At 32.4% G+C, this 17153-nt stretch overlaps 1 protein-coding gene across 2 annotated transcripts in view; it reads right to left on the minus strand.

Annotated features, from left to right (window-relative positions):
• The window catches only part of LOC127841013 (uncharacterized), a 64784-nt gene that overhangs the window by 9622 nt on the left and 38009 nt on the right, over positions 1-17153 (minus strand). For both annotated transcript variants that reach the window (XM_052369504.1, XM_052369505.1), the window contains exon 2: positions 12309-12958. In XM_052369504.1, the coding sequence (XP_052225464.1) occupies positions 12309-12392 (84 nt within the window). In that variant the 5' untranslated portion in view covers positions 12393-12958. The remainder of the gene's footprint in view (positions 1-12308; positions 12959-17153) is intronic.

Here is a 17153-nt window from a genome sequence, read left to right on the forward strand (position 1 = left end):
ATAATTGTTTTCTCTCGGACCAATTTGAATAGAAAAGAACATTTTGTTTATTTTTGGTAAGCAATTAATTTAAAGAAAAATTGAAATTGTTAAATGTTTCTTTCTATGTTTGTGACACGTTGAACTTCTTAAGACGCGACATGCAACCATTTGTAGCATATGTAACATATGGGAACTTGATAAGGCCCGTATGATGGAATTGGAAACACCATTTAATTATAAACAAAATAACAACACCAGTCACACCAATCACACCAGTCACTCACGATTTCTATTTCATATTTTGTTTCAGCATAAGATGGTTTTAACCCGCAAATTGTTAAACATATTCTATGTGAACTAAGTATAATGTAAACAATCGCGCACGTCCTTCAAATGCATAAATATGCTTTAGAAAATGTGAGTCATTTGTGTAAATTAAAAAAAAATAATACAAGTTTATGTCAGTTTGATTACATTACATACAGTCTAAGACTTTAGATTATTATACTTTCTAAAACTCATTAGAGATAACGACATTCATATAGGACGCGAATGAGTGGCTAACATATACGACATTATCGCCTTTAGCAATATCTCTTTTCACATGCAACTTAAATGATCTCGATATATATTACTAATTATTTGTGTTTTTATTTAAATGTAAATTTGAATCTTAATTTGAATTGGCATACGACAATTCATAGACCAAGTCATGCCAAGAATTACAATTAAATAACGTTAATATGTCTATTTTAATGTATATTCTATAAAATAAATTTGGGAGGTGGGGGGGTGGAATATAATCATAATGTTACTGAGTTTGCTACACATAATTTGTGTTTTCATTTAAATTTAAATCTTCTTTTGCTTTGGCATACCGAACTATATTGGTAAAGCCATGTCAAAAATAACAATTAATATCGCCGATATGACCCTTTAAATGTACGGTATACATCTTATGTTCAGTTGCATGCTCTATTAACCTACTTTTTCTGATCTTGCTAAACGTAATAAGTGATTTCATATTAACATTTAAATCTTCTTTTTCATTGAAATATGGCAATACATTTACTAGTATGTGTTTTGACCTGACTTCATGCACTAACACTGCAGTCGTGAACAAACGACCACGATGACCTGTGTTTTTCTTTTCATATTTTTATTAAGTTATTACTTATAAACCATTTGGTTAAATTTGCACAAAATCTAGATAAAGGAAGGCACTTACAAATTAAAAAAAATTGTGTGTATTTTATTTATTTTCATATATGAAATTCTGTTGTTTTTGTTGTTGTTAAAAACTAATTAAACACATTAATCATTCGATTGATGTTGTTTTTAAAATGAATTTGCAGTCAAATTGAATCAGTATAACACTTCCTAACCTTGTGAAAACCGGTTATTTGGTGGCGAGTGTAGATTCCGATAAAAAAGAAAAGCCAGTGACAGTTCATTGAATAACGATCTTGAAAGCAAATCAGGACGTTTGTACACGTACACCTGAGCATATAACTGTAGGTAGTTTCTTCAAAGAAACTAATTCTGTTATTATTTGATGTCACCGATGGTTGTAAAATTTTGAGCTTGAATAGTCTTTTCAATGAGGATCCAGAAGTTTCAGCTACCTTTGAGCGATTTTATTTCTGTAAAAAATGAAGGAAGCAGCGGACGTAGCCCCTACAATTGCCCCTACAAATGCAGACCTAATGAAATTATTGGTGAAAATAGATAATCGTTTGGTTAAAGTTGAAGAAAAATTGGGGTCATTTAAAACTCTAGAGGTCAATATAAAGAAGTGAAACTCCAGCTGCTGGAGCAGTATTGCAAGGTTGACAAATTTGAAAAGGAAATGTCAAAATTATGGAATCTGTTCACGATGAGAAAATTAAATTAAAACTAGCAATATGTTGGCTGCTATAGATGAAAAGTAGAAGGTGCAGTCTTTAACTTTGGCAGAGAGACCTCTAAAGTGCAGGAATGGAAATTAAAAACAAGCCAATGAGCGATGAACTACTATACGTACAATCCTAATCCATGCGTAACAATCTAGTGTTCGGCAATATTGAGGAGGACCTGCCAGGGGAGGACGAAAATGTGGAATTTGTATTGCGTTAATTCTTAGTCAGCAAGTAAAAAATGGCCAATGACTTAGTTACAGAAATGAAATTTGAACGAATTCATAGAATGGGTGATAAGAATCCTTATAAGATTCGTCCTGTTGTGGCCAAAGTAAACCTTTGCAAGGAGCGTGAACTAGTTAGGAGGTCTGCTAGTGCACTTAAAGACACTCCGTATTACTTGCATTCTGAGGATAAGAAAAGTTGTGATGACTTGTTTTCTATTCTTGCTATATAAAATATTGTGTTTTTGTATGAACCTTGGAGAAATGCAAATAGTTATATCGAAATATATGGGTACGAATCTTTTAACTTTTACAGAAAGTCTCATCATCGAAATGCTAGGAGAGCTAGCGGTGGAATTGCACTTTATTACCATGAAGCATTGAACTATGGTATACAAATTATACGAGCTCATCATGACACTATATTACGGTTACAATTAGATAAGAACTTTTTTTTAATTTGAAACATATGTTTATATTGGTAGTATATACCTAGGGTGTGATGAATCTCCTGCTTACACCGTTTGCATTGTCAATCTTTTTGATATTATTCAAAGTGATATTTTTGACTTTGACAATGTTGGGGATGTTTATCTAGTAGGGGATTAAAACTGTCATGTTGGCATTAGAAATGATTATTTTGTATATAATACACACAATGTTGAGCTTGATATAGATTATTATTTACCAGACGAACCCGTAACCCGGGCCTCACTGGATAAAACTTGTAACGCGTTCGGTTATCGTTTACTGGATTTGTGTATAAGCACGGGCGTTCGCAAAGCTAACGGTCGTTTATATCGCAATCATATGATTGGTAATAACACCTTTTTACTCGAGGCTAGGGTCGTCCGTTATAGATTATTCATAAACTAAACCTTGTCATTTAACAAAGCTGAGCGACTTTATGGTTCATGAGTTGTATGTGTGGAGTGATCACTGCCCTATTTCTTTCAGTTTAAATTGTTACACTGTTATTGAAAATTTTATAGAGGAAAGCGAAAGCTTTGTTATTCATAAATGGTCAGAAGAACTAACAAATAATTTCAGATATTGTCTAATTACAGAACTACCTGTTTTGGATAATGCAACAGGTAACGAAGATTTGAATAACAGATCAGCAATACATAATATGTTGACTAAGTTTACATCAATTATACATGATTTTACAGATCCTTTATTTCGTAAAGATGTAACAATGACTAAAAATGTCTCGTTTAAACAAACCAAAAATGTAGATGATAAGCCATGGTTTGACCTTGCTTGTAAACGCACAATGCAGTTGTGAATTGATGCATTGCGTAATATCAACCGTTATAAATCATCTGCACATAAAGAGCAATTATGAAAGATATAAGCCTATAGTTAAGAAAAAGCGAAAATGTTATAAATTACAACAAACTAAAGAAATTGAAAATTTAAGATTGCCTAAACGAAAAGAGTTTGGGAAATATTTTAAAAGCAGAAATGTTGTTAATCATAAATTGTCTTGAGACTCTTAAAAAAAATAATACTTTTCCGAACTTGGAAACGATATATTTCGAAATGGTAATACCGAGTCTGAGGATTTTGCCTCAACTCATGATTTTGATTGTTGTGATGATGTTGATGATCTTTTGGTTAAGCCAATATCTGTTAATGAAATTGTAGAAGCTGTAAAAGCATTGAAGCGAGGGAAAGCCTATGGGAATGATTTTTTGCTAAATGAGTATTTTATTGAATCGATTGATAAATCACTAATGTAAAATATTTAATAAATATGTGAAAGCGGATTCTTTCCAAGTAATTGATGTGAGGGTTTTATTAAATCTCTGCATAAAAAGGTACATAAAAATCATGTTAACAACTATCGTGGTATAACTATAGTAAGTGGCTTATCAAAACTATTCACTATATTAAAAAAACGAATTAATTCCTATCGTGAGGAAATTGTACTTTATCTGCTGCTCAATTTGGTTTAGAAAAGGAAAATTTGCTATTGATGCTTTATTTGTTTTGTTTATAGTACTGACATATATTGATGACAATAAACGTTTGTATTGTGCACTTGTGGATTTTAAAAAGCCTTCGATAGCACTTACAGAAATGGCATGTGGCTTAAATTATATAAAAAAGGTATAGGAGGTAAACTATTGCGCATTGTTAATGACATGTAAAATAAAGTTAAATCATGCATTAAGCTATGTAATCATTATTGTTTCGAATATGCTGTAGGCTTACGTCAAGGGTAGTCCAAATTGTTTACGCTCTCAAATAATAAGCCACTTTTTATATTGGTAATATTTGGAGCGTACAATGGGGGAAAGACCAAAACAATGGTGGAAAGTTTTCCTTCGTTGTCTATATTGTTGCGCAAGTATGTTGTGCGCAACATTCAAGCCCCGATATCAGAGTTAATATCAACGGATTGCAATTATATTTACATACATGTGTAGATAATTCATTGCTTGATAATGTTCCGTAACACCTATTCAAATTTTCAATATCTCTCGATTCGCTCATTGTGTAGATATTTATCGATAACGCAGCCTCGATGTAAAGCATGTGGTTAAAATGGGAAGAATGTGAAGAATTAACGGCGGAAAAAACAGTTTGCGTTCTTCTGTTGTGAGCGCAGAGCATTATATAGTAAAGCGATGTTATTATACTTTTCTGGATTAATTGAGCATTGTTTTCTTCTCAAGTGACAATTAACAATGTGCAAGTTCTGAAATAAACAGCATATACTATCTACATAAATAATAGCGATACAGATCGTACAGTATACCGTCCTATGAAACGTAGAATGTAAGTACATATTACAACACAGACAGAGCTGTGAAAAACACATGCATTATATGTTGCAGAAACTAAGAAGAGTGAATAGAAACTGCACCATATCTCTTTTGAACATATGCTCATTAAATCGACAAAGATGAGCATACTAGATCTACTTAGGTTAAAGTCGGTGTTAAAAGCTCATGCTAAATAAAATTTACGCGTACACGTTACACCGTAATGCATTCTTCTGATTGGTTGATATTTAAATCTGTTTCATTACATGGCGTGAGGTCAGTGATTGTATTGCGATTTCAGCGGAAGATTAACTGAAGAATTTATGCTTTTAAACTGCAATTCGACAATATTTGAGGTAAAAATGGACTTCTGAACTAAACCTTTATGAGTTGGTAATGTTATTTTGCAATTTTACGCAAATTGATGAACATTTAAACTTTCTAGTTTCCACCACGTAATTGTTCCTTCGCCGATAAGACGTTCCAAAGCATTTAGCCAATATAAAAAATATCTCTTTATTCTTTGCACGTCTTATAATTAAGACTAATGTCAAGGGGAGGTAATCTCGCCGATTTTATTTTCCCTGTTTATAGTTGACTTTGAGTTATTTTTACAACAAGATATAAATTGTGGTTTAGAATTGAATAATATTATCTTGATACTATTGCTATTTGCTGATGATATGGTAATTCTTGGTAATTCGCCTGAAGAGATTAACAAAAGTTTACTTTATTACATAGTTATTGTACTGAACGGAGTCTAGTTGTTAATGTAAAACCAAAGTTATGGTTGATAGAAAAAAAGGGAAGGACTGTTGCAATCAGAGAATAATTTATATAATGGTTCCTCAATGGAAGTGGTAAATGATTTTAATTATTTAGGAACAGTTTTCAATTATACTGGTAATTGTGCACTGAGCCAAGAACAACTAGTGGGTAAAGCTCTTAAAGCTTTGCATATTTTATTTATTAATTGTAACAAATATAAAGTGAAGCAAAAACTTCTTTGTCAATTCTTTGACTCCTGTGTTGGATCTGCCATATGTTATGCGGCAGAGATGTGGGGCCACGGTAAATCTAGCGTTATTGAAAGGGTTCAACTACAATTTTGTAAAAGGATACTAAATGTAAATATCAGAACTTCAAATGCTGTTGTATATGGTGAATTGGCACGTTATCTATTGTCTATTGTCAGATATGTTAAGATAATTAAATATTGGTTTCGTTTACTTCAAATGGATAATATTATTGTCTAATAAGTGTATAATATGTGCCTATTTGATTGAAATAATGGTAAAAGCAATTGGTTGACTTAGGTTAATTTTTTATTTCAGTACGGTTTTAATTATGTTTGGAATGATCCATTTTGTGTCAATAGTGAATGTTTTATACCAGTGTTTAAACAGAGAGTTATTGGTACTTTTATACAATTGGCATGTCGACAAGGATAATAATGGTGTGTTAACTTTGTATGCAAATGTTAAAGTAAATTTTGAGTGAGAATCATATTAAGATATATTGCCTAGTAACCTAAGATTCTTTATTAGCAAAATAAGAATGGGTTCTCATCCCGTGCGTATTCATACTGGTAGATGTTGTGTAAATAGAGTTGAAAGAAATGAACGTTATTGTATATATTATGATATGCATGATTTGGAAGACGAATATCATTATATACTTATATGTCCTAGATATAATGATATTAGACACAAATATATCAGACGATACTATAATGTTAATCCAAGTGGTATTAAATTTATTCAATTGTTAAATACTTATTGTAAGAATGTTCTGAAAAACCTAGCTCTTTATATTAATTAAACACTGTCTCATAGAACTGCTTATACTTAAAAATCAGTTCATCCTCTTATAGTTATGTAATTGTTTATTTGAATGTGCTTCATTTTTCCATTGTGACTTTATATTATGTTCGTAATATATGTATTTATTTAATGAGCATGTACTATCCCAGCAATCGATTGCTCCCGGATTACCGCCCCTCGCGCCGCCAGCTTGGTACTGAGGGAATGCTTTCGTTCCTCAATCGCAGATGGTGTTTTGACCATTAAATAATTTAATTTAATTATTTAAATTGACAATCCGTAATGGCCGAGAAAAAAACAACAACAACACTGCGTCGTGTTTTAATAGTTTATTTAAATCTTAACTGTATAGTGAACATTTCAGAAAGAAATTAATGCGTTGACGGAATGTACCAAACATTATTGGGACTATCTAAGTTTAAGTATGACTACATATGTGTCATGTCGAGCATTTTTATCGTAAATTTAGATTGTATTAAGAAAATAAAGTTAAGCAAGCAAACAATTAAGTACATATTAAGAACAGGACAAACACAGTTTCTACAAGCTACATACTTTGATACGAAGATTAGAATGGTATTTAAATGATTAAATAAAAATAAAGTTATAAGCAAAAGCAGACATTCACTTTTCAATTAAAAAAACTGCCATGTTCTGACATCTTACACATTGTCGCTAATGAATATCCCCTGGAATAGTTAATTTAAAATCACAAAATCATTTTCCGCTTAGACATGTTTGTTTGGAAGCGATTTTTAAATAAAATATTTTAATAAAAAACAAAACAGTTTTAGACAAAACCATATACTTTTTAATAAGAAAAGTGTGCCTCTACATGAAATCTGACAGAGTTTCGCTTATAAATATTTCTGGACGAATTTTAGTTTAAATCACAAATTTGATTTCAGCTAGAGCTTTGACATTACCTTACAAACGATACTTTAATAAGAAATATTAATAAAGAAATAATAAATCTTTAGAAAAAAACAAAGATATGTACTATTCAATAAAAAAATCTGTATCGGTATTGAATCATATACATTTTTGAATGGGTATATCTGGAACTATATACTTTTTTTATAAAGAAATAATAATGTTTTAATCAAAGGCAGATAACTGATCTTCTAAGAAATTATATATCATGGTCATACATTTTTAAAAATTTCGCTAATTAACATCTGCGGAATTATAAACGATAAATATCACAAAGTTTACTTTAGACTGCGGACATGAACAAAACAGCAAATTCGGCCGTTAACATTACGTGAAGAATTTGACAGATAACAGCGTTCTACATGTCACCCATGTAGAACGCTGCTATCTGTGAAATTCTTTAGTACCAAGATGGCGGCGGGGTCACGTGATAGCCAATATGGCGGCGGTCAATTAATCGATTCTGGGATTGTCTATTGTACAAGTCGTAAATAAACTAATGTTCTGTTCTGTTCATTTAGAGAGAAATAGAGGTTGTTTTTCTCTTTAATTTACTCAATTGATTGTGTTATTACCATATTTGTAAAAAGATTTAGGCTGAATTAGGCTTGTTGTTCTAATGCGAATAGCAAATTAACAACATCGGTGACCCGTGATTTTTATTTTTATTTTCTATCCACAACAGATAGTTCTAGCTAAATACCAAAAATTATCAAATTCTAGATGTAACAAAGTGTTCATTAAAACTGCTGCATACGTCCTTTAACAATAGCGTGTTTAAATGTTGAATTTTTTTCTGCAAGGATATATCGTTGATAAACGTGAATTTGCAATCAGATTTTGTTTTGCAGATAACAACACCATCTGGGAAAACAAAGCGTATACGTTCCAATACGGAGAAAAATTATCGTCCCCGATTTAATTTAGCGATTTGATGACTCGCTTCCCAATAATGTATACGCCATTAATCGCAACTTGTTCAATTTTTGGTGGAAATTTGTGAAAATTGTGCAATAAATTTGCGATATTGCTGCCTCGCAATAACACTGCAATAGCATTATATATGAATGCCTACACACGTTCATGCTTATAAATTGTACTTTGCATAAAAATTATGTAGTCGATAAATATTTGTGTAACAAAAGCTTTGTGTGGTGTAGTGTTTGATTTGTTTATATAATGACTGAATTACATTAATAAATTCGTATTTCTTTCCCTTACTTGTGAACAACAAGGGTAAATACATGAATTGTCTGCATTGACACAGATGATTAAAATTGTAATTACATAAAGTAACATGTTGTTAATTTATAAGTCACAGTGTTGTTTTTTCACCATTTTGGGAATGGGGCCGGGTTCCTTTGGATTGGGAGAATTCGCGGCGTTTTGACTAAAATTGGGACATTTATGTTATTGTGGTTTTGCTAAAAATGCTTCTAATTTGAGGTACACGTGTTTTCAGTATTATATTTACTAAGGTTGAACTTATGGAGATGAACCAAATATAAAGATCTAACAATATATATATATATATATATATATATATATATATATATATATATATATATATATACAATTTGAAACATTAAATTTGAAATGTTTAGCTCCCATTTGGGAAAATATATACTTTTTTCGCTGGGAATGGGGCCGATCACCGGACCCGATTTTGAATGAAAAAAAAACACTGTAAGTGGTCCAAAAAATTAGGTGGGTTTGAAAAGCAACTATATAGGTATTTTACTATGAAACAAAACATTATGTTGAAAAACATGCTATTAGGAGAAAGGGAACCTTTTTTGGAATAGCTTGCAAAATCACTATAATAATAAATAAAGCTAACGGCGTGGCAAAATAAATATTTTAATGATATAAAAATTGAAACACTGTTTAAAGAAAATGTTTTTGGTATGTAATTGAACGAAAGTGTAAATGAGTTATATCAGTAAGTAATTAATTTCATGATTACTCATTAATTTGTCTGTGTTTAATTGGCAACAATATTCACGGCAGGTTTAGTAAATGGCAGCAAAAAACAACAACAATCTATGATGGAATCGTCAAAGTCTGCATCACTTTTGTATGAGCTTACCGGTTAGTGGTTAAAACATTTACAATTATAGTATTTTGAATGTTGACAATCCGATGCAAGGGGTCAATGACCCCTTACAATTTACTGCCTCCTTGCGAATAACTAGTAATATTAATTGTGTGGGCTATTTTTTTCCAGAATGTAATACATTTCTAAGTGTTTATCGGACAAAGTGACCAAGCATGCATGAATTTGAGAAACCATTCGTGGGTTTTAATAATTCTAAGCAGAGGAAGATTTTCTTGTAAAGATTGTGAAAATGGAATAAACATGATGCGCATTAAAACATCTTGAACATACAAGTAGTCTTTTTGGAGGAAACAAGCGTGTTTTCTCACAAAAGCAACTGCACGCGCTTTATTTAAGGCTCCGTGACTTTTCCCCCATCAGTAAAACAAAACTCTTGCACGGAGAGGAGTTTTAGGGCGACATGTCGTTTTTTGATAGTGGACAAGGCTAAAGGTAATCTAAAGACCCCAATATATGGAACAATTTTGACAGAGACATGATTTTTCTCAAAGAATTAGAGACATACAAACGAAAAACAGTAATGGCGACTGGTATATGCTGCCTACTTCGAATGGGCATAATATGTTTTATAAATGAAGCAATGTGTTGATTTTTTTATATAAATTTCCTACAAGGTCATTATTCTGAACAATACAGTAGAGTGTGAAGTATGTACGCTAAATAGTGTCGGAGTACTTATTCGAAAGTTTGCCTCACAGACAATCGTGCATAATTAAACCAACATGATTGGTATAGACAATACACATGCTTTAAGAGGATAATTTTACCTAATGCATACAATACATATTTACAACGCGATGCAATGCAATATACATGAAGTGTTTTACTCTTTATTCCAGTTCACAGGAAATATTTTACTGATTTTATGTGTTTTTAATTAGGTTTAATTTAGGTCTCTAATCTAATGAATTTTATTTTACTTAAACCGCGTCTCATACATGTATTTGATAATGTACGATTGCAATATGCTATTACAGGGGCGTCGAAAGCAAATTGACATTGGGGCGGCGGAGTGGGTGGGTATGGGAGGGGGTATCCCCCTCTCGTTTGCAAATTTTAGCATCAAATGGCGCATTCTGGTGTGTTTATGGACCAACTAATTGTTAAAAATAATAATTCAATACTGCTCCAGCAGCTGAAGTTTCACTTCTTTATACTGATACCTGACCGTATAAACGTCTATTGCAGGCATATACTGATTGACAAAAGTTGTGACAGCCAGACAAACGATGGAGAAGTAATCCCTATATGTCGCAGTTTGTGCTTTGTAGCAGGCGACACAACAATAGGGATCGTGTTGGTTGAAAGAACGCTCTTCGGGAATTTTTCCCCGAAATTCTGTTCTGGTTATTTAAAATTCATTAAGTTGGTTTGGAGTTGACATATTGAAATGTCACAAAAAGGTGGTAAAAATATTAAATAAGTTTTTTAGAACTATCGATTTACTTTGAGTTATTGCAATTAATTCAGGTACTAGTATCTTGATCCATCTTTCATTTTGTAATAATTGAGGACTATTGGATACCGGCACATTTGTTTCATGTCATTACTTTCCTTTATATTAATAAAAAGAAGCAAAGGCTAAGATCATAACGACAATTAAAGTTCCCATGTTTAATTACTTAAGAATAAAGGGATTATCATTATAAAAGAGACCGATCAATGAACAACAAAATTGACACGTATATTACCGCGGGCGGGTGATGACCATCAACAATACACGTGTCATAACCGCGAAAGCGTGATTATCTTGATTCGTGGTAAAGATATTTTCAAATATACGGGTTTTGAAATTTAAAAAAAAACGAAAACAGTTCTTTGCCGAAATTTCCTTTTTGCCGAAAATATTTGGGCGGCGGCCGCCGCCTCTGCCGCCCTAGCTCCGAAACCTTTGTATTATAAAAATACATCGACGTTTCAAAAGAACATATAAACTTATATTTACTTTTGAAAAGTACTCGGCATTATCAAACATTTTCTTAATAGTGACTGCATTCTGTTCGATACGTTGTATTTTAAACTTATTTTATTACATATTTAGTTACCTAACTGTAATATTCGACTTTTCACAAATAAACGGACCATATCCATTAAAAATGAAAATGGGTCATCCTACCGTATTATGAAGACGCAAACACAATCAGACGAAAACTCGGGTGCAGGACACCGGGCGATCACAAATATTGCAAACCTGTTCTTTGCACTCGATTGCGCTAAAATGAGCAACTGCATGCCGAAACAAGAAATATCGCTTATCGGTGTCTTTGTGATGGCCAAGATTAAGTGTTAAGTGAGTTCGTGTAATGACATTCCGGCAAAAAGTCTATATACAGTACTTCAGCCGGCTAAAAAAGATTGTGCCAAGAAAAAGTTATAGCTTGACTGCTTTCTTTAACTGATGTGTTGATACAACTTTTGCAGAATTAATATCTAAATTTACAACAAGTAGCTTTTAACATAAATGGTACCAAACTTGGCTGAATAGACGGCGGGCAATTCAATTAAAATATACTCTTCATATGAGAGAAAATAATGAAAAAAGAGAATACACTCACTTTTGTCAGCACACATGGAGGATTGTGTTTTCCTGGAGCTATTGGGAATGAAAACTTGTTGTCAAAATGTTTGCAGTTCATCATAAAACTGATGATTCCGTTGAAGTCTGTATCTTGAACTGAAGTATTTCCGGCATATCCGTCTGGAGGAAAATATGCCTTGGCCAATTGCCATGGATTTGCTGTCCATTATTGCGCCATCGTATTCTTCCATGACGGTTTGTTAAATTTATGCTGCTTAACTATCTCGTCATGGACTTTATTACACACATTAACAGGACATGGTCATGGTTGTTTTGCCAAGGTATCATGCATTGATTTACATGTGTTATTTGCTCCTCGATTATTGCATACGCCTCGTGTTGGGCATTTCACCAAGTTTGCAGTGTGACAGCCTGAACACGTGGTACGCGACTGAATACTTAACCAAACAGTGTTGTATATGTTTGCGTGAAAGGTGATAGCCTCGCTCCCCACAAATTGTTCTAAACCAGACTTTGCAAAGTCAATTATTAGCCACGCCTTCAGCCAGTTTGTCTTTTCCTTCTCAGTGAACACAGAGGATAGAGTCGCCATAGTCTTATGTCAGCCACATCCCAGAATGCAATAGCGTTTGTATTTATTGAGCCAAGTGTTTGCATGCGAAGTCCCTGTAAAACATACATTAGTTATATGCGTTTAATTCCAATAATAAACAATTGTGGATAAAATAGTAATTCTCAATAATAATGGCAATAGTTTGTTTAACCATATTTTCCATATGTTAAACTTGTTTGATTTTAAAAACCGTGCTGTCGTTTAGCATTTTTCAAACTTAATACGTACAATTACATGAGATATGGGCAATACGCGTTTCAGTACTTGACAAAATGACATTATTTTGGACATAACGGTTATATAAATTTGAACATGTTGTTAATTATTCCATAGAACATAAAGATTATGAATTGGTCATGTTTTATACTTTTTTATTCTGTCCGAACTATCTTGTGACTTCAACCTGTAGTCGAGTTATTTTTAATTATTTAGCTCAAGTGAAGAAGACATATCAATTATATTGTGAATTGTAAATGTATTATTACTTCAGCCAACTTTTCATAAAAACAGTGAGTTCACAACATCATAATATTAATAATTGCAAACCTGAAACAAAAAGGAACAACACTGTTTTGAGAAGCGTTTTCGATGTCTGTGATATAATGGGGTGTCTGAATATTTGAACCCAGCCAAGATATCATTCAAACCATTATTCTGAGAAAATTTAACGAAAACAAGTTCCTATCTTGTTTATTAAAATCGATCTTTCTAAAAGCTGATGTATGTTTTGTATATACTTTAAACGCAAGCTGTTATTGTATATTTCTGTTAATGACGATGAGCTTTATATGCCTAAAAAATTAAACACTATTATGTTAATAAAGAATAGATACAAGAGGGCAATGAGGGTCCTTTAACGCTCACAGGAGGACAGTGACACGAATTGTTGAAAACTTCACCTGAAAATTTATAGCTTGAATAAGCTGTTTTATAACCAAATTCTACCTTTGCCTTCTAAGTGTTACCATGACCTCTGAGATAGAGAGACAGGTTTTACACACTTTATGCCGTGCCCTAAAGGTTGTCAAATAACCTAATTGAAGCATTAGGAATGAAACAGCTACAGTCCATATTTGCTAGTTTATAACCGAATCGGATTTTAAATGCGACCTTTACCTTTGCGATAAGGACATGTGTGTAGTACGTTTAACTTCAGGTCATGAAGAAGACCATTTATTCTAAGTCATTTTGAAATCCATTACTACATGGCAAAATTATGGCTAACAACATAATTGTAAAGCTGTTTAAAGCTGATCAAATGCGACTTTTGACTTAGATTGATAGATGTTTCTTTAACAATTTAGGTGAGGAGAAGATATGTATGCATGAGATGCCTTCTCCTAACGATTGATGATTGTTATAAGTAATCTTAAAATTTATAAGTAATCTTAAAATAACATCACGAATAACACATGACGTAACAATCTGTTTTATAATCAACTATGATCTTTGAACTCGTCCTTTGAGGTACAGAGACACATAAAATAAGCCATTTGTCGTCTTCAGATGGATTGCATATGTGCCAAACTATTTCAAAATTGACCAAAACGTGGACAAGTTATGGTTTATATATGATTTTCAAGCAGATTCAAGCGGATGTATGTCCTAATGTTACGTTTGACCTTGACTTGCGACCTTCAACTTGGGCTAGATTTTTGTAGTTATTTTGTCAGTGCCAAGTTATTTCATAAGACCGTCGTATATGGCAAAAGTTAGCTGGGAGAGGGATATTCAAGCTGAAGTACGGCCACACTTGACTTTTAACCAGTATAAATGCCCTCGACCGTTGAGGTTGGGTGACGGCTGACGCGTTATCTTATGATGGTAAACATATGCGCATCGATAAAGTAAGGATTGAGACATGAAATGTACAGGATGACAGACATATAGTGCAACTGCTAAAGGCTGCCTTCTCAGAAAAAGGTTTTACAAATATTCGTACGTCCAATATCAATAAATGCAAATAACTATTATTAAATATAGTCGTCAATTGAGAGAAACTAAGTATATTCTTTATTAAATACTAAGAAGAGTTCACATCTTACCTAAGTTAATTTATGACAAGAGTGGTAACAAGGTTTTTCTCAGAGTTAACATGCTGCCTTAGTTTTAAGTTTTAAAAAAACACCTTACCAAGATTCGAACTCGGTCGAGAAAATGTCATTATAACAAATATTATTAAGATTGGATAATATATGTGGCCTTTAGAGTGGTAGCAAGCATTTTCTAATGTTTGGCTTGGTAACCTAGTTTTATACACGTTTAACCGAGATTTTATCGGTCTCAATTGAAGGAGTCAACCTTAAATATTCCAATATAATCCATTTGATGAAGTTTTATCAACACCAAGTCATTAATGTGGCTTCTAGAGTGGTACCAAGATTTTTATAATTTTACCCGGAATCTTAGCTTTTGGACTCACGTTAACCGGATTCAACCTTGTTCTAGATTGAGTAAAAACAATAATTATTCCCATCTTTCATTAAGTTTGTGTACTCAATGTGGCATCTTACAAGCTTTTTAAAACATTTGACCTGGTTACCTAGCTTTTGGATGAACATGACCAAAATTCACATTTTGCACGATATTGCGTCTCAGTAAGTTTTACGATTGAATCATTAATGTGACCTCTAGAGTGGTAACAATGTTTTTTATAACATTTGCCCTAGTGTACTAGGTTTTGGACGCACCCGATGCGAATTCGAATGGGGCCAAGATATTGTCAAGGTTAACATTCTGAACAAGTTTGAATGAAAAAGTGACCTCTAGAATGGTAATGCGCATACATAACGACGACGGATTTCAGACAAATATTAATCACAATAGCCCCCTTGAGCACATAATTCTCATTTGAGCTTAACAATAAAAATAATCTCAACCCTACTTATGCATCTACAATGATAAATAACCATTTTGAATATGTATTGACCATATATAGTTAACAAATTTTTTTTCAGTTTTGTTTTAATAAATCTGCAAAACAAAATCATAATGTCGTGCACGCTTTACCTGAATGTGCGTGGGTTCAAGATATATCTGAGAAAGACGAAGTGTCATAGTAACTCTTACTTTCTGATCTTTTATGTTTTACTTCTATTGTTCGAAATCAAAATATACTGCTTCTCTCATTAACAAATAAATCACAGTTGCATACCACAGTGTAAATAATTAAATGACACCCTTAGGAAAGGTGATTTATTAATATGCTAATGCTAAAATTAGCTGGCTTCTATTATTTTGACATGCAAAACCTTGCATCATGATCATTTTAACAAGTAAAAGATGACACGATATTTTATCAATAAAGACGCAGTCAATGATGAGTATGTTATAATGTGACACTGTATTTTTAAGTTATAATAAACCAGTATATTTCCGACTAACGCATCATATATGAGTTCTTTCATAGTGTTTTTATTAAACCATTTTCGAAACGGGGCCTTGGCCTTTTTGAAAGATGAAAATCGCGTAGTTTTGAATCAATAAATTTTATATGGGAAATCAAGTAATTTACAAGCAATTTTTATTATGAATATGATATTTTTGAATTCCGATCATAAGGTATGACATTGACATTTAAGATGATTACCTGTTTTTAGTATTTAAAAATAATATTGTAAATGTTTACATATGTGGCTCAATTTAAAATCCTTAAATTCATGAAGAAATAACAATTCGGATACGCCTGACATTTCCATTAACTTCTTAAATAATGTCCTGACCCGACGCGTTTGTGAAGACAATAAACATACATAAGCTGAAGTTTTTATGCTTATGAATGCAACTGGAGCAATACGTTAATTTGACTATTGAGTTGAATTGAAAAACAAAATGATGTAAAGTATACATTTACGTCAAATTTTTTTGTAATGAAAGTGATTTTAACCAAACACAAATGTGTAAAAAAAACTGCAGAATATTTCTTGTCAAAACATTTCTCTTCAAATAGCATGTACATAAGACCACCCTGTTTCTAAATTTTGTATACTGTCCGCGTGCGTTGCGCATAGGTTTGAACTTTTTAAGCCAAAACAAATCCACGTTGATTTCAACTTGACAATTGATTTTAAATTGTATTACATAACAATTTTACTGTTTTGCCGTTCTAATAATAAAGTATACGGATTATGTTATCCATATTTGTTTCAGCGTTGTTTAAAATATAACATCTGTACATTCACAACTTGAAGTATTTATACTGGTACATAGTTAAAACCTGTATGGTATTATATAGCTTATTTTAATGAC

This window comes from Dreissena polymorpha, chromosome 8, assembly GCF_020536995.1.
Source record: "Dreissena polymorpha isolate Duluth1 chromosome 8, UMN_Dpol_1.0, whole genome shotgun sequence".
Lineage (NCBI taxonomy): Eukaryota > Metazoa > Mollusca > Bivalvia > Myida > Dreissenidae > Dreissena > Dreissena polymorpha.